The 18,580-nt window shown below is 39.6% G+C and overlaps 1 protein-coding gene across 1 annotated transcript; it reads right to left on the reverse strand.

The window, feature by feature from the left end:
• Positions 1–2,339: 2,339 nt before the first annotated feature.
• LOC103476692 (uncharacterized) lies at positions 2,340–17,277 on the reverse strand. The gene is made up of 2 exons (XM_008429185.2): positions 17,172–17,277; positions 2,340–4,878 (listed from the first exon to the last, which is right to left on the reverse strand). The coding sequence occupies exon 2, from the start codon at positions 4,847–4,849 to the stop codon at positions 4,049–4,051; it is 801 nt and encodes a 266-aa protein (XP_008427407.1). The 5' UTR covers positions 4,850–4,878; positions 17,172–17,277; the 3' UTR covers positions 2,340–4,048.
• Positions 17,278–18,580: the final 1,303 nt, after the last annotated feature.

Below are 18,580 nucleotides of genomic sequence, written 5' to 3' on the forward strand. Positions count from 1 at the left end.
GTGTGTGTGTGTGTGTGTGTGTGTGTGTGTGTGTGTGTGTGTGTGTGTGTGTGTGTGTGTGTGTGTGTGCGTGTGTGTAATGCTGCAGATCCATCAGATCCCGCAGTTACCCTGTGAATAAAAGAGTCCTATAATTACAATCATATAGTATGTGGATCTCCGGGCTCTGGGCGCCATACCGCACCATTAGTATCACAAATAAGTAATAATTTGCTAATGACAACATTATGTTGAGTCAGTTTAGGGCCAATTAAAGTGAGTGATATTTACATATGCCTAATGAATCACGGAGCGTGGCAGTTCGGGCGGCCTCTAATGAATATTCATCCAGGCATTTCTCCCCTGCGCGCAGCAGTTTATAAACTGAATTATGGCTGATTTGCCCTTTTAAAAAATGAACATGGGCGCATCTCCCATAAGGAGGCGGCGAACAATAACGTCTGATTGTAAAAATGTTTTACTGCGAAAGTGCCGGTAAGGAGACGGCGGCGGCGGCGGCGGCTGGGGCTGAAGAGGAGAGCAGCTCAGTCTGGGCCTTTTTCCACCTTTTGGGGACCAACGAGAATATTTACAGTGGGCATTCAGGGTGGTCCCCCATGAGAGAGAGCCGCTCTGGATGTGTAATTGATTTGCTTTGACTGGTTGTTTAGAGCAACCTTTTAAACGCAGCAGCAGTTGGGGGGTTTCCTCCAACTCCTCCTCCTCCTCCGCGCCACCGCCGGTGATTTCTCCGGTAATTGCCCCCGCTGCGTGTCGGGGAGCGGGGCTGTTGACCTCTCAGGTGCGGGATCAACAGGCGGCATCAGTTTGCATTCACAAGACGGGCTGCACGTTTATCATGCAAATAAGCAGCTCTTTCTATAGCAGGTGTCAGCAGAGCACTCAGTCATTCACTCAGTCTGTAAACTGGTCCGCGGGTCATTATCAAATCACAAATAGATAGACGAGGGTCTGCAGATTAATGCAGCTGCGGGTCATAAAAACACAAACATCCTCTCAAGAAAACCATCTATACACACGAGAAGCATCGCAATGACTTGGCATATAATCTCATTCAATAATACAAAAATAATTGTTTCTCTTTCTATAGATTTAATCCACATCATACGGTTATATTTGTTGTTTTGACCACTATAGCTTATACTTTATGAAAACCTAAAATACAGTTTTGCCGAATATTAAGAAAACAATCAAACTTTTTTTTAAATTAAAAATAAACATTTTATTTTGTGGCCTACTCCACGATGGGATGGCTGAAAAAGGTCGCTGCTGAACCTGATGGCCATTTAGTCGTTTATAAGCATATTGGTGAAAAGTTAGGTGGAAGGAAAAAGTACGGTTGAGTATCATAATTTGTTATATCAAATTGAAACTTTCTGACAGTTGAGTTTTTATTAACTGCAAATCATTAATCGTCATGACTAATGATTGAATTGGTGGAACAATTACAAGCGATATTTTAGCTGAATTAGATGCTTCTTTAAAAATGCATCTCGTAATGTGAGCACTACACAATTTCATCAGATCCATTAAGACTGGTTTTTTTTATGCACAGAGTGTCAAATATGAGCATATAAAGACTGCTCTTCACAATTCTTTTGTGGGTGAGTCGATGTGGCGGGTGATTTTGAAGCCAGCCCACCTCCGCTACGCCTTTGACTCAGAAAGTGAGGTACAGTCACTGCATCACATCAGCTGGCTTGTGTAGAGATGTTGTTTGGTTTGTGTGACCGTCCAGCAGCAAGATTTAAAAACATGAACAAGAAGTGAAGCGTAATCATTTTAATTTAAAGCATCCTTAGCTACTAACAGGATTGTAGCACTGAGTTTCTCTACCATGATTGTTTTGAAAAGAAAAAAAAAGTATGTTTTAGCCTTCCAGCAGATTTTTTTTTGCCAGCTTTATTTTTTGAAAATTCACAGCTGGGGAGAAATCTCACGTTTCACTTGTGATCTGTAAAAACGTGAAGTCAGAAGTGGCTTCGGTAATATTCTAACTTATACTGTGATATCAACGGCATGTAAATTAGTTGGAAATTACAATCAATTTCAAATATAATTTGAATTTAACTGGATTATCGAAATTAATATCCTATTTTTTGACAGTATTTAAATGTTTGGAGATGCAGTTATAAATAAATTACACATATCTTTCTGAGTGGAGACGCATATAAATGTGACATTTCTATACCGGTGATGCAACGCAATTATTTCAGACATCCCAGAAATTACATAACTTGCATAACTGCCCACAATATTGCATTGAAAATGTATCAATTTTAAAATTTAAAATGCAAGATAGGTGACTGAAGTTGAAAAAATGAAATTTGGACAGCAAATTATTATTATACAGATCATTTATTTTTTGCTTATGAAATTAAATAGACTCTGATGACGGACTGCTAATACGCTTCCATAGCAACACAACAAATAAATATGCAGAACCATTTATAATCAATAGTAACTCATGTTACATTTCAGGTTTATATTAACTGTAGGGCTATACAAGAAAAACATTTACGTTCTCAGTCTGTTCTTCATCGTCGCTGTAATTTACTCAAACATATCTGCTGCCACCTTGTGGCTCAGACTCTGAAGTACATCTGACTCACTTCACTGTAAACAAACCTCGAACCTCTGATGAGAAAGAAGGAAGCAGAGGTCAGGACTAAAACATAAAAGATGAACTGGGAGATGTTTATGCTGCAACAAAATCTCCCGACTGCCCTGTTTGGTTTGGACTTCTCCTTTTGTTTCTCTGCAAAGGGTGCTAAACCCAGACGTTGGTCAAGTGCAGAACCATGACGCTGCCAGCTATTGTCAAGCTGCTCAAACAAACAGGAAACTGCATCTGTGCAGCACTTTGTACTGAAACCTCACAAACGCAAATGTGGAAAGATCAGATCAGTACATAAACAGCAGCTGGAAACAAAGGACACATGGTGTTCTGGTGTGTTGAGCTCTGAGTGCTTACCGTTGTTTGCATTGTGAGCATACTTTAGTGGTCTGTGAAAAGTTTAAGGCTTTGGTAACAAAGTGAGAAGAAATAACACAACCATTGTTACAATGTGATCCAATTGTTGGCACCCTTGTACAAATGTGTGACAACCCTTAAAACGTGTTTATCTTTGGTTACAGTTGAAAAACCTCACCCAAGTAAAAATAGACTGTCAGGTTCTTATTTCTGTTTGTGTCTGAGTTCATCCTGTGCCAGTTCTCTTCAGCTCACCCAGCCTGTTTTCTTTGTGTAGTTAGGTGGCCATAAAAAAAACTTGATCTGGCTTGTAATTCACAATTAAGTAGGGATTTTTTTTCTTCACATATCCTGGTATTTGAAAGAGTTTGCGATATCATGTTCTCCAGACCATAATTGAAGCATAACAGATCCTCCACTGTACTCAACAATGAGCTTGAGGTGCCTTTTCACATCTTAACGCTTGATTTCACACCAAAAACATGTGGGGTGTTTGTCACACAGATCAAGTTAATGTTCCTGTAGCTTCTAGCTACGTTCAAACATCGATTGTGATAAGAGGACAGAACAAGATTCCTTATGGGGTTTTTTCCTGCAAATAAATATTATCTGATGGTTAATCAGGAGACTTGGTGACCCAAAGATGCCTCTCTGTGATGGAGGAGTCCTGTCCTATCATAAGATTTTCAAAACAAATAGTTATAGCTCCTTTTCCACAGAAACAGAAAGGGTTAGACTGTCAATTAAGACAATTTAATCACCTTTAAAAACAAGAAGAAGAACAATGTTTTGTCATTTTCTAAATTTCTTGGCGTGGAAAGGACTTGTATCTACCAAACCAGGTAACTTTTTTTTATAACAAACTAGAATCTAAAAGGTTTGTTGTTTGAACTTATTTGAATGTAAACTTTAAGAATGGTGATGTACTGAATTATCATACACCAGATGCCTGCAGAGAGCCTAAAAAGACAGAGCTTTTTATATCACATTTCATTGACCCACGGACCATATTCAAAGTGTAGGTCCAAATAGAGGCCTGTGTTATGCTACCGGTGGTTCGTAGTAAGTCTTTTGTCAGTACACAAAGCTGACATAGATGACTGACGCCTCTGGTAATTTTGCCAGGTGAAGGTCAGGGAAAGGCAGCGTCCCGTCACTGTCTATGTGTGTGAGCACCGTGTACGTTTTGATCTCGGCTCCCCAGTCCAGCACGGAGCTGTGGATGATTCCCAGTCGGGCCTGTTCGTGATGCTCCGCTCCGCGCTCCCGGCCCAGGAAGATGTCCTGGATCTGAGGCGAGGACGCTCTCAAAGAGCTTCTCATCGCCTCAGCAACGAGGTCCATGTTGGTGTCCCTGTCCTTGTTGGACTTGTTTGAGTCAAATGCAAAGCTGTTGTCTCTGTCTTGGTTAGCGTTTGTTCTCTTGGCGCAGTTTGCGTCGGTGCAAGGGTGAAACGGCCTCTCGGGCACGTTCACCACCGTCAGCCTCTCCAAGCGCTGCACCGCAAAGTAACCCTCCTGAGAGAACGAGGCTGCCCCCCGGGGCTCCCCGGGAGGCCCGCAGTGGATGAGCGTGAGGTGCCTCACCTCCGAGTTGTTCAGCAGACGCATCACGGTGGCGGGAGACGAGAACCACACAGTCAAGTGTTTCCCCTGGAAAGCGGGAGTGGAGTGAGACAGGGGCCTGTGGGCGCTGGACAGCTGGAAGTTCTTGCATCTGCAGTCGGAAACTGAAGACGTGCTGCACGGCTGGGGGTCCTGGCTCCTGGAGTAGTAGATGAAGTTGCCGTGCGTGATGTAAGCCAAACGCAGGTCGGCCATCAGCGCACAGAGCAGCAGGTGGAGGAGAGGAGAGGTAGGGCTGGAGGGAGCCATCACGGCAGGACGCGATGGCCTGTCTGGACCTGAGCCAGCAGAAAAGAGAAATGGAATAAAACCTCTGGCTTTAGTTGCTTTTTAAAGAAAAATAATCTGGCACAATTTCACAGATAAGCAGCCGGAGTTCCCACAGTGATGCATTCAGATCATTTCTTCTGTTCGTCAAAGTGACCATAAAAAACATTTGTTACTCAAAATTCCTGCTGTTCGAAGTTTGAATGCCTTTCAGCAGGTATCTGTTTAGCTGTGTTCTTTGGTTTCAGGTTTAGTGACAATTATTTTTCATTGATGCGGTTTGTATCCATCTTTGTTGCTATCTAAATTCCTTCCTGTCCTTTGACCCTCAACTGCACCAAACAGATGGTTGACCTCCACCTCATTCAAGCTTGGCTGTTTTTTAATAACCGCTGTCTCTGAGATGTCAACCTCCAGGTGACATCTCAGAGACAGTTGTTTAGGTTTACGTCTGTGCAAAGTGACTTAAATTAGCATTTTCACAATTTTTGAGTATATCTCTCTAGGCTTTCTGAAGGTTTTTCAAAATGTTTTTTGAGGTTTTCACTGCTGCTTTGTTCCTCCTCTGGTTCGGTCTTTGTTTTTCTAAAGGTCTAAAAAAACAATCTACAGCAGATGAACAGAATCCAAAAGGCATGCCTTTAAAAAATGTAAATAAAAAAAAATGTTGTGGTGCAGGCAGCCCTCAGCAATACGTGTCAAACTGGTGTCTCATCTTTCCCCATACCTGCTGCTTTTCAAAACAGCAGCAGCGGACAAGTTCTGGGTAGTAACCCTGTTGTTGGGAAAGTAAGTATCTCAACTTTAACTGTTGTTGGCCTTACTCTCCCTGTCCAAAATGATTTCTTGTTTACGTTCATAAATCCTGCTGGTGACACAAACTGTAAGTCGTCTCCACATCAGTCTAATGATCCACGAACCAAACTTGTCTCTGTGGCTATTTCCTTGGCCAGGATTTGTGCCTTGAAATGTTTTATGAAAGAAGCTTTTATCTACTTCAAGGTGATTGTAAGGAACAAAAAACCTGCTCTGGTCTCAAATTAATTCCTGCAAATTCAGGTGTTGGCGTTACACTCACAGTTGAAGTATTTAGCTACTGATTAGCCAGATAAAAACTCGAGTTTGTAAACTTTAATGCTTTTGAATTACTCATTTTTCCATATTTTGTATTTCAGTTGTACAGTGTTTCCATTACAAATGTGCACAAAGCTTTGTCAATATTCCACTTATGTTAGAAACACACAGTTTTGCGTCGTGTTTCCATCAAATAAGAAACGCAATTAAAATCAAGTGAATAAGTTTGTTCACGCGATAAATTATTGAAAAACATTCCGCGCCATCATCCTGAAACTTACTCCTGTTGTTTTCTTCTTCTTTGTGGTTTGCGCCAGTGGCAACATCAGGTTTTTGATCATGTTACTCGTATGATGCAAAACAAAAAAAGTTTCCATTGCAGTTCTGCAAAATAAACGAGTTTTGACAAGGCCACAAACCACCTCATCCTGGCACCAAAACATTTTATTAAAAAATCTTGAGTTTTTTTCAAAATTGCCGTGTTTCCATTAAGCAAATTTACTGTCAAATTGCACAATTGTGCAGACAATGGCAACACGGTTACTGAGAAGATTCTTAGCTTAGGCTACATATTCTGAGTTTTTAAAGAAAAAATCCTCAGTAGTTGGACTTTATTTCATATATTTTGCAGCAGCAGTCAGTGAAAAGTGGTCAAACTTTAATAACCACTGGTCATTTCTTAGAAATGGTCATTTCTTAGCCATTTTCCAAGTCATTTCAGTTTTCATTTCAAACCAGTGGTGTGAATTAAAGGCGTTCCATCACACAGACACGCCTTTAATTCACTTCACCTTTGCTGAGACTTGCAGTCTTGACCTTTCTGAGGTAGGAAAACGTGTGTGTGTGTGTGCGTGCGTGTGTGTGTGTGTGTGTGTGCGTGTGTGTGTGTGACTGAACAATCAGACTGATCGCTCTGATTGTCAGACCAGCAGATTAAAGTGTGAAAAAGCGACTGAATTAAACATTTTGAATGAAAAAGTTGCGGCTTGTGTGAAAGCTGTGACGCTGCACTCTGATCCCTGACCAGCAAAGAACCGTTTGTGAACGGGGGGAGGGGAACGCTAAGCCCCTCACTGAAGTACTAATGAGGCTAAATTAGCCTAAGTCGTCTATTAACATTAGAGTGATGAACCTACAGAGGAATATACCAAAACATAGAACAGAAAACCACTGAAGGAATTTAAAGTACGCATATTTTTCTCGAGCCACCCACAGATATAAATACAAAGGTCCACTTAGTGTCAGGCTGTATGCTGTAAAAATGAGAGGCGGTGTGACTGGACATGATTTAGACAGGAATTATGGTTGTCAGGCTGGTTGGTTTGAGAATAAGATTGGTTTTTTTTTGTTGCTTTTTTTTTGCTCTCTGCAGTGGCCTTTTCTTGGCAAAGCGCCCAAACACATTTATTCACATTTATTCTGTATTTGTGGTGTTGTTATACAGCTGAAACCTTTAGCTCCCCTGGAGACGCTGACCCGAAGCCCTGCTGTGGCGCCGACAGGGTAATTATGACACCATTAGTCTGGGCAGCCGGAGCTCTCTGATGGCTGTTTGTCAAAATGTGTGGTTTCGTCAGAGACTTTTATAAATTCTTTATTTATTATTAGTTTCTCAACTTCTAAGTGGATTTTACCAAACTACAGATCAGAATTATTCTAGGTTTTCTATCTATGGTGGCCTGATCTACCCACTCTTGAACAAAGCCTGGATTTGAGCAACTCTTCCAAGTTGCTCATTTTAATTTGTTTGCTCTATAGACACTATTAAGGCTGTGGATCAAAATGCTTTCAGTAGATTGTTTCACATTATGGTGAAAAATTCAGAACAGGCTTTTTATTTGTGTCCTAATTTACTGTATAATGCTAAATTAAAACATGTGGCAGTTAATTAATTATGAATATCTGAGTCGCTGAGAGCAGAAACGTCTCTCTGAATTGGCAGTCCCATGTTTCTCTGGTTCCTGAATTATTCCTGACATCTCTTGGTTTGGGTCTCTCTTCACCAAATGACCATCCTGTGGCTGTAAAAAAGAAAGAAAATTGCATTGAACTCATATGTGTTTCTGTATAGATGTGCAGCAGTAATGTAGTTTCTCCTGCAAGCACTCAAACATTTTAGTTTTAGAGATTTGGTTGTTTTATCTGATGATCATTTAACTAAATGCAGGTGGTTAGCCACTTAGATACATTTCTAAGGAGGGCACTGAGTTAGCTTTTTATACAGCCAAAGAATATTTGTTTCAGGTTGCTTCTTTTTATGCATTGCAGATGATATATGCACAGAAATCTGCATTTCACCTAAATTCTTTTTTCACAAAAGCTGACTTTAGCATTTTTAGAGAGGTTTTTCCTTCCTCCTATAAATCTGATCAATCTGTTGTTTCTCCAATCCGGTCATTATAATCATTATAAAACATCAGAGACATTTTTCCCTGAGCAGAGACATCATTGAGTGAACTTGATTTTTAGTTAACGTCCATCAAACCGCTTGACTGAAATGAAAATGGCCTTACATAAAATAATAATAATAAAAAACTAACTTTCTGTCTGTGCTGCTGTCTTGAAAATACCTGAGGTTAAACAATCTTTGCAGAGAAATGCAAAGTATCTTAACACTCTCACCACAATCTGCCGCATTCCAGGAGTAACTTGATGTAATTTTATCTTTTGGCTCCGCAGCTTTAATTTAAAACAACTTTTCTCGAAACCCAACGCGGAAACGGTGCGACCTCCACTCGTTCCTTCACACAGACACGCCTTTAATTCACTTCACCTTTGCTGAGACTTGCAGTCTTGACCTTTCTCAGGAAGGAAACCATCCTTGTGTGTGTGTGTGTGTGTGTGTGTGTGTGTGTGTGNAAAAAAAAAAAAAAAAATGAATGTTGGTAATAATTTAGTTTGTCTCAGGAAGAGGTTAAACACAATCTACCGAAAACGAGCCTGAGGTAAGTGATGTGGCAGCAGGTAAACGTTTTTCCCCAGTGGATAGAAACTCACATTTAGGTTCTCTGGAGTACAAAAGCCACAGAAATGTCTGACCGATCTATTTCAAGCAGAAGACTTTGTTTCTGATCTCTTCATAAATTTGGATGGATAATTCAGACTACGCTTAAGATGCAAAGTCAATCAACCATCCAATCTGAGATCATGCGCGGCGTAAGTACAACTCTCACAGGAATATTTACAGCAAGAGTGTTTGTCTATTTATTTTAGCCTGAGTGTTTATAAAAATAAAATGTATCATGTATTTTAAATGCACCCTAAAATAAAATGACACTCATGCCCTGTTCAAAACTGTACTTTTAAATCCCAGCATTTTGGTTATTTTGTTTAGTTGCTCAACATCTGTTACTGAGGTTAAACAGGTAAATTACCTGTTTACCTGTTTTGGTCAACATCTGTTGACCAAATCAACAGATGTTGATTTGGTCAACAGATGTTGACCAAATCAACATCTGTTGATTTGGTCCCACTGGAGTGTGACTGTGATTATTCTAATTATCATCATTACCAGTCATGGTCATGAAATAATGAAGTTGAAAAAATAAAAAATAAAAATTACCATGTCAATAAGGAAACTGAAAATTAAGTTTTTTAAAATCTGTAGAAAACATTCAGATGTTAAAGAGTTATAATCCTGTTGTTACAGGAGATATCCTGGCCCAGTTTTATTTATTTATTTTAAAAAACAAACACGGTATGGTTGTTTCTAACTGCAGAAAAGAAAAAATCTTTAATTACATGTTCATCTTTGTGATAAAGCAACACAACAACTTAAAAGTGTACTAAAAGTACATGAATTACTTTAACTTTACAACTGAAAGACCAGAAAGCTGTAATATTTCATCTGGATCTGGATTGTAGTAGTTTTTTCCCCCCCACCAAAAGAAAAACTCATCCAGATGATAGAAGGGAAGCTGGGTAGCCACTCAGCTAAGTGAGCGAGGATATACAGTTATTCATGTTCCTCATCAAAGGTCCCATCAATCCACAGTTTGAAGCTTTCAGAGGAGGCTTCACAAAGCCCGCAGTGTTTGAGCGCCAGATGGAAGACAGCAACACGACTCGTCGCCAGAGCCGGCTCAGAGGTTCGTTTCATGCAGACGACGACTTGACGTTTCTTAAAATGCACAAAACAAATAAATGCCGGGGCAACTTTTAAAAACATTTGTTTGGTTCGAGTTCCGTGTGAAAGCGAATATCAATAAGACTTCTCGTTTTTTGCGAGACGTAAACAAAGCTCGGAAATTACAGCAAGCCTTTAATTAAAGAGACGATCAAATGATGAGGATCTCGGTAATTACAGACCTCACAACCGTCTCTGCCAACATGAATATTGACGTCCTAATTATTATTGGTGGGGCTGTTTTGTTCTTGGGAGACACTGCCGTTAATTAGGCAAAAACAAGTTAAATTAACATTTTAGTGATGAAGAAGCATACCTTCATGTTCTTTTTATTGATTTCCGTTCGAGCAAACGGAGGCAGGATTTGGCATCTCGGATTGTGTTTTTCCTCGCTTAGGTGTGCGCTTTGATCTCTGTCTGGGAAGCCACAGCTTCACTTTGATTCTGTGCTTTACTTCTAAACTCTGACAAAGTTTTGTCAGACTCAGGATACAGCAGCTAGACCCTCATGTGAAGCCAATGTAAAACCCTGCAATGATCTTCTTTATGCATGTCACAATGTTTCATGCTAGTCTTTTAACTCTTTTACTCCCTGTTTTCAAGCTGATCCTCTCTTTGGACAGCAGTCCTTCTCCTCCTGGTTGTTAGACCTACAGAAAAATAAACATAGCAACACATAACCAGCTTCTAGATCGACCCCCTCCTCAAGTTTCAGCAACAAGTTTCGTCCTTTAACTGTCCCTCTCAGCGTAGGACAATCAAACGCCTTTCAGGCCGCAGCCTCGCCTCCTCCTCCCCCCCCCCCCCATTCTGCTTTTGCTGTGTCACTTTGTGTCCGCTTCGCCCCCTCTGCAATAGGTGCACATGACCAGAAAATCAGGCGAAGGTCTCTGCAAGCGGGGGGAATGAAAGCCAGCATGTCTGAGGCGACGGCGAGAGAAGGGGAGAGATTAATGTGCTGGATTTAAGCCGGTGTGTCGGGGTGAAGTTTGGGGGGCAGCGGGGTTACCTGTAGCGCTCAGTCCCAGGATCGGTTCTGTTGCTGCACGTCGACAAGCACAGCGCTCTCTGAGGAGCTGTCAGGTCACCGCGAGCAACGACACACACTCACCTGAACTTGTTTGACTGTCTTTTTGCAGTTGACGTCAAATCGCTTTTAGATTTGGTCAAAGCAAGCTTTTCTAATCACAGGATTTCAAGAGAATCCATAAGAAGTCAACCATCAGGACAGGTCGTTTATCCAGTTATCTCAGTTAAATTGTGTGATTATTGATATTTGGAAGTTTCTCTTAGACAGAACTGAAATAGAGGTTTATCCACATGAATAATCTTGCTTTGATTTCCTTGTAGGAACCAGAAGACGCTAAATTCAGCTGCTTGTGTTTTGCGTCAAACTGTGAAGGTGAATGCTGTGTTTTACCCAGTCAAGCGTTCACATTCTTGAAATGACAGGATGGTGGCTGAACTTTGCATTAAAGTCAATCATGAGATGATCGTCCGTCTGTCTAAAAGGTCAGATTGTTGTTATCTTGGAGTGTAAAAGATTATCTCTAACGACCAAAAAAAACCACAGTTACTGATCGAAGGTGTAAGCTGCAACCCTCGCAGATTCGTAAAGTAACTAAAACATCACTGATCCTCCGCTGTACATAAAACGGTGGATCTACAATCCCTTTCAGTTTATAGAGGTTCATGACTTCGCTCTGAGGTGGCTCAGGATTGGCCGACTTCAATCCCTCGTTCTGATTGTGTGGAGCAATAAACACATTTAGGGCTCAAAGTCAAAGGAGGTTCTGAAAGGGGTTTTGTTGACTTTGATTATTTCTTTCACCTTATTTATTTCTCAAATTTTGCTTGGTGTTTGTGTGTGTGTGGGTGCGTGCGTGCGTGCGTGCGTGCGCGCGTGTGTGTGTGTGTGTGTGTGTGTGTGTGGCTGAACTTATTTATATCTAAACAAAGAGGTCAGCGTACGTTAGTAACCCCGTTCAGGTAGAAGTTTTACTCCTTGACACCGGAGGTTGTTCTCATGAGTTTTCTACATCCATGAAGTGTTTTCATGCCACAGAACGAAGGAAGAGGATGTTGCTGCACGGACAGCTGGTTTGGATCAGGATTTGTTAGATTTAGAAAAGGTCTGCAACGGGTGTGTTCCTCCCGGACTGCAGCAACATGGGATATATTGTTTGGCCCGGCGAGCCCTCATTGAATTTCACATACAAAAACACGCACAGTCGGAAAATTATATGCGTGCGGATTGCTCTGAGATTCCAGGGAAAACACTGTCTTGAAATCTTGGCCGTTTTAAAGGTCTCGTCTGGTTTGGCAGTGATATCAGAGCAGGAACACGACTCTGGGTCTTATTTTGAACACCGGACAGAGCTGACCGCTGCATTCCTCCACTGCCCCGGGGTTAGAATAAGAAAAGGAGGAGAATTAGCATTTATGGTGTTTTCTGCATTCAACACTGGCACACAATTAACATTTCCTAGAGGTAGTTACTGCAAGCACCGGCAAAAGCAGAGCGAGGAAAAACTGGGCACCGATGAGTTTCATGAAAACACTCTAGGAAAGTTTGTGAGCTTCGCTTTAGTAATTTCATCCTTTCGAACTTCACAATTAAGCGCCACATAGCTTTTTAAGTATAGATTTTAAGTTAAAAAGTGCGCAGTTAGTGAAAACGTTCTCAGGTGAAATGCTTCACCAGCTGACGTGAAAAAAACAAAACAGACAACTCTGTCAAGTCAAAGTTTTCAGTGGTTCAAAAATGATTCAAGTCTAACCTCAATCGTGATTACATCATGTCATTATTTGTTAACCAAGGTTAACACCAAACATGTAAACAGTTCCTAAAACCAATAACTCTAATAAATTCATAGCTATGTACAAAATATCTAAACCCACTCAGCTGAACAGTTAACAAACCTGTTAATATTTTTATCCAGTATTTAGATATAATATTCAAAGTCAGGGCCGTACCTCTGATTGAGGTACGAATAAAAAACCTTGTGTAAATTGTAGACTTAAAATGTGCAAATAAATAAGCTTTTGTAATTTCAGTGGTTTCTGTTTTAATATTCTCAGTTTTAGATTGTCATTTTTCAAAATTAATACGCCAGATCTTTTTTTTTTTGTTCTAAACTGTGAAATGAAACCGAACATTATGAACCTGCGCTGACTAATTTTTATGACGAAGTGGCTTTGCTGACTTATTTATTTCCCCTCAAGCATTTGGAAATTACTCATCACGTCTGGAAAAGACACTGTAATGCAAATTCGAGTATCGACCGTTCCTGAATCCTACAAATCTGAGGTTCAGACGACAAGTACAATGAGATCAGGAAAAATAAAATCTATATGTTTATTTTTTTAGAATCAGAAAACAGATTCATTGGCTCTTGAACGTGAACACGGCTCTCTCACACTGTTTGTTTGGTCAGCAACAAAATTTAAATGAGCTGAGACGCTCGTCCAAAACCAAGTAAACTATCCTCTGACCTGTTTATTCAAAATTCTCTGGTGTGAAGGTTCTCTTACACATAACAATGTTTATATTGAATTTCATTCATTTGAAATAAACTTTATCTTTTGTTGTAAGACTTTCCTGGCATTTGCTGATGTTCATTGATTAGTTAAAACCGTTATTGGTGGAGAGGCTATCACTGTGCAAAGGTATCAGTCAGGAGAAGGGTACAGAAAAATCTGTATATAACTGATGGATTTTTTAAAGATTTGGTACAGGTTTTTAGGTTTGCCATGCCTGTGTACCGCAAACTGTATGAACTCGCTCGGCCTTGAAGCTTTTAAGAAGTGGAGCCAGAACTTCATTTAGCTTCGCCCGACATTCAGCTTTCGCTGAAGCCTTCTGTTTGGGAATGTTATAGTTTCTCATAAATCTAAATAAAGTAACGCTGGAAAGAAAAAAAGGTGGCTCAAACCAAACGTAACTTTTTGGCAGTGTTTGCCAATAGTGAGACATTAAGCTTTTACTGCTCACCCAAAACGGCGTCAAGCTAAATGTAAACAATGCTTAGTAAAGAGAATCCTGTGAATCTCTTGGTTTATGTGACTCTTTTTTGACCTGTTTTGTTCTCTCTGTTTTCCTTCCTTTGTTTTCTGTCGACTTCCATCAGTTTCACAGCTCTGTCCTTCTTAAACCTGGTTGCGTTATCCTTCTTCCCCATAGTTTGAAATCCCGTCAGCTTCATCAGATCGCTCCCCAGGTTTTTGTCGCTGACATAGAGGGTCGACGATAATCCCCTATGCCAGCTTCTCTTCGTGCCGAGTGCTCGGGTAATTCCAGTTTGTTTGCATTTCCGTTTCTCTCGAATCTGTTCCTCAATTTTTGTAAATTTTTTCTTTAAAAAAAAAAAACACACACACACAAACGTGATCACTTGTGTTTCTGGGCTTGTGTCCATCTCAACCACAGCATTTTATAACAAAAGAGGGATGTGGAGAAGAGATGTCCTCACACGTCTGATAGATTTGGAGAAGTTTTGCAAGGGATATTGGGCAAATGTTAAATGTAGACGTGGGATACTGACAGACTCCTAACAAAGCAGACTGGATGCTGTGTGTTAGTTTATGGCGCTAAAACGAGGTTATTGATATTTTTATTCAACCTCACCTAATAACTTAGCTTATTTACAAGTATATGTAAACAGAATATATGTCGCCTTAGAAGTTTTAAAAGTGTCTCATTAAGTACTTCAACAGAAATGTGTAAACTTTGAAGAACCCACACAGTTAAGCTAAATAAAACATTGTGCAACATCGACCTAAAAAACAATCTTTTCCTGGAAATCCTGGCAAGACCGGCGCTCACTGCTGAACACATTAACTGTAGTGGTGAGTTGAAGGCCATTAGAGTCTCTCAGAAAATTTGCTTTCTGAGAAACCTCTTAAGATTTTCCTCAGAATGAATCTTTTATCAGACGTGTCATCAGATGAAGCGGACGGACTTGTAAACATGAGCCTTCAATGTGTTATCCACTGGAGCTCAGTAAGTAGCACAACGCTCGGGGTAACGCAGCACGGTTTCGCACGTGACACGTCAAAGTCGTGGGAACAGAACAAGAGACAGACGTGTGTAACTCTCAAGTCACAACAGGAACCAAACAAGGTGTTGATCCGTCCTAAAAGCAGAACCACCTCAAACCAAATGGAAACACAAAATGTTTTTTTGTTTTATTTTCATCAACCATCTCAGTTGTGGTTAAGTAATGTGATGGTTTCCTGAAAGTTTTACATTAAGATTCTAACAGTCTTAAGCCACACTTCATTTTATGTTGTAAACATTCAAAGTTTAATATATCAAGACAAGATATTTTTTTCTCCCATATGTAAGTCTACTATTTTTTTTTACCACTGTTTTTCCTCAAAACTACCAGGCTTTAGTATGAAAGTTTTGTAATTTTTTATTTGTTTTGTTAATAAAAATTCACAATGTTTCCCCAAGAAAACTTGCAAAGCCCGGTGGTTGGGCGCCACAGGGCAGTCATTCATCCAACAGCCCGTCGTGTTTTAGAGTTAAAAAGTGTTTAAAGTTGACAGGAAATTTGAAAATATAATTTGGTAATTATGTGTTATTGAAAGATTGGAAGATTAATGCCTGAGCACTAACTATAAAGTTTTAAAAAATGCAAACATTAAAAAAAAAAGAATAAAAAAAAAGCAATGTTCAGCCTGGTGGGGGCACAAGTAAAGCCTGGTGGCCCGCCAGGCTTATAAAACACTGGGGGAAATTCTGAATTCTCTTGTTTTCTTGTAGAACATTCTTATTCTTAACTCATCTTTTATTGTTATCCCCTTTATCCAGGCCTTGCTATGTTAATCTATGCCTCAAAAGAAGCAACATTGCTTTTTGAATCACTATCATGCTGAATGACAAAATGGATACTTTTGAACACTTCATTCAATGAAAAGACAAATGAAAATAGACTTTTATATAAATGTTGCTCATTGGAAGTAAAATACAAAGTAATGACAGAAGAGTTGAGAGTCGTAGCAAGAAATGCATCCATCAGAGAGCGTGGGGAAGATTTCCAGTGATTTTGTAAAGCTCAAACAGATGGATGTGGAAAACTGACCTTTTATTCAATAAGTTTGAGTCCTCTTCCAGCAGTAACAACTTCCACATCTAAGAGTGTTGCTCTCAAGTGCTACCTGCTAGCTAGCACGTATGTTGCATTCACTGACCAGAATTTAAAAAATCATATCTTTTTAGTTTCTGATTAGCTGATCAACAGCTGGCACCGGTCAAGGCTTACATTTCTCAGTTCGCAGAGATTTTTAACTGCTATTTAGAAACAAACAATAATAATCTAGAAAGACCTGCACTTCACTGTCGCAAAAATCAAACACACTTAAGAGCAGGAAAAACTCTGGATGACCACGGAATAAAAAAAAATTAAAAATCAAGAATATTTTAATCTAAGAACTACCCTTATAAAAATGCCACAATACACTTTTCTTTAAAACTCCTCAATTTTTCACATTTTTATTAGGAAAGATCTTGACATTTTAGTCCACAGATAGCGTTTGAGAACGTTGAGGAACATTATCAAACCATTTGATGTTCGACAAGAGGGCTAGCTAGAAAAAGAAAATGTTTCAACATCAACCACTAATTGTTCTCTGCTCTTGATATAGATTTCTGCAGACTGAATGCCGCTTTCTAAGAGTTTACAGGCGAAATCATTTCGCATAGAAGTCAATGAATACCATTCATATCTGGTATTGCAATTATTTCTGGGGGATGTTAGAGAACATAGTCGCTGTGTTAGTCAGGGACAACATCTGTGCTGTCCTAGCACTCCCAATGTATCCATCAGCCGGATTTACATGCAACCAGAGAGTGAGAAATCCTCTGAGTTCAGCATTTTAGCTGTTTTGAACAGAAAGTCTGCATTGCATAACACAACAAGAGGAATGCTGAGTGCTGCAACATGAGAGTACACAGCAGGCTGGGCTTTAAATCTTCTCATAAAGTTTCAGCTCGACATAAATCCATCTTTACGTCAAATCAACAGCAACAGCATGGATGTAAGTTCAAGATTATCCAGACAACAAAGTTCCCCCCAGAATCCAGGGTTTCCTGCTTACCTCAAATTCCTGGTGTGGAGCAGATAAGTGAATGCGTCAGTTGGACGCTGGAGTGGGGAGAAAAACTTTCACATCCAGCTGACGTCAGGATGTGGGATGTATCCCTCAGAGGAAGAGGGGAATCAGCTCATGAACGTTCAGGTTCTTCGCAGCTGAATGCAAACATATCCCACATTCATTTAATATTTTGTATAAAGCCACAACTGGGAGATTATTAGATGAGTCAGGCACATTTTTGTCAGGCTTAAGAGAGAGAGAGAAAAAAATCGTTTTTATTTATTTATTTATTTTTTTTTTTTTTAACATATATTCTGACGCTTTCAGTGTCAAAATTGGGCTTTCCCTGTTGTATTAAAGATAAACAGGTTTTCTGAAACCATTTTGCTTACAGAAATTTACATAAAAATGGTTGCTGGGTAGTTTGGGGAATTGATCCTTGGTCCATTATCTCCGGGAAGAACGGGTGATTTCCCGTCAAGAAAAACGAACTCGTGCTGTTGTCGGTGCGTTCAAGTGCTTTCGGATTAACCAGTATTCAAATTAAACTGTTAAACAATAATTCACGAGATGCCAAGCAGAAGGGGAGTGAAGTGGGTCACTCTGAGGTGAAACGAGTCCTTCTGCTACCTCATTATTACAATGTACTGTCTTACAGTCATTTCTGTCTTTGTCTACTGTCTTTTTAATTAAACTTTTCTTTAGCATCTCATGTTGTTTTCTTTTTTTTACTCCCCTCAAACCTTCTATGAGATAAATACTTTTACATTTTGGTTACTGACCATTAGCTAGCGATACAAAAGCAACCTTTGACTTTACATTTGTTGAAATGTGACTTTTTTGTTTATTTCTAAAGAATATCGATATAATAAATAAAATATGTGAGTAAAAATGAAATCTGATCTTTTTTGTTATAACTCAGCTAAGCATGCAGTTTTATAACACAATTTCTTCACACAGTACTTGAAGGAGGCACTTTATCATTTATTAAGAATATTCTAATAGGGGCTTAAAGGCTGAATTAAAAAGTGGTTTTATAACGAAATTTTAGAAAATTAATAGAGGTATTAATGAAAGAAAAGTTTTTAAAAAAGTGCTACAAAAGCTCATTAAAGTCTTATGGGCTATGTCTTTACAACTAGAGCCGCAGAAAAGCAAGCACTGCTTGAAACATTATCTGAGTCAGTACAACTGCATCAGATAACTGTAATTAATAATATTCTGAAATGTAAATAACCAATAATAAGAAGAAAAAGAACTTATGAATTATATTTTATTTTTGTACGCTACGAGCCCAAACATTTTCTAAATTTCTTGATTTTTTTTTCTTGTTTAATGACAAACTTTTGCCCAATTAAACTGAACTTTCGCCTTTGCCCCCCTCCCCCGCCTCCCAGAACACGTTTCCAACA

Source organism: Poecilia reticulata, linkage group LG15 (genome assembly GCF_000633615.1).
Source record: "Poecilia reticulata strain Guanapo linkage group LG15, Guppy_female_1.0+MT, whole genome shotgun sequence".
NCBI classification, from domain to species: domain Eukaryota; kingdom Metazoa; phylum Chordata; class Actinopteri; order Cyprinodontiformes; family Poeciliidae; genus Poecilia; species Poecilia reticulata.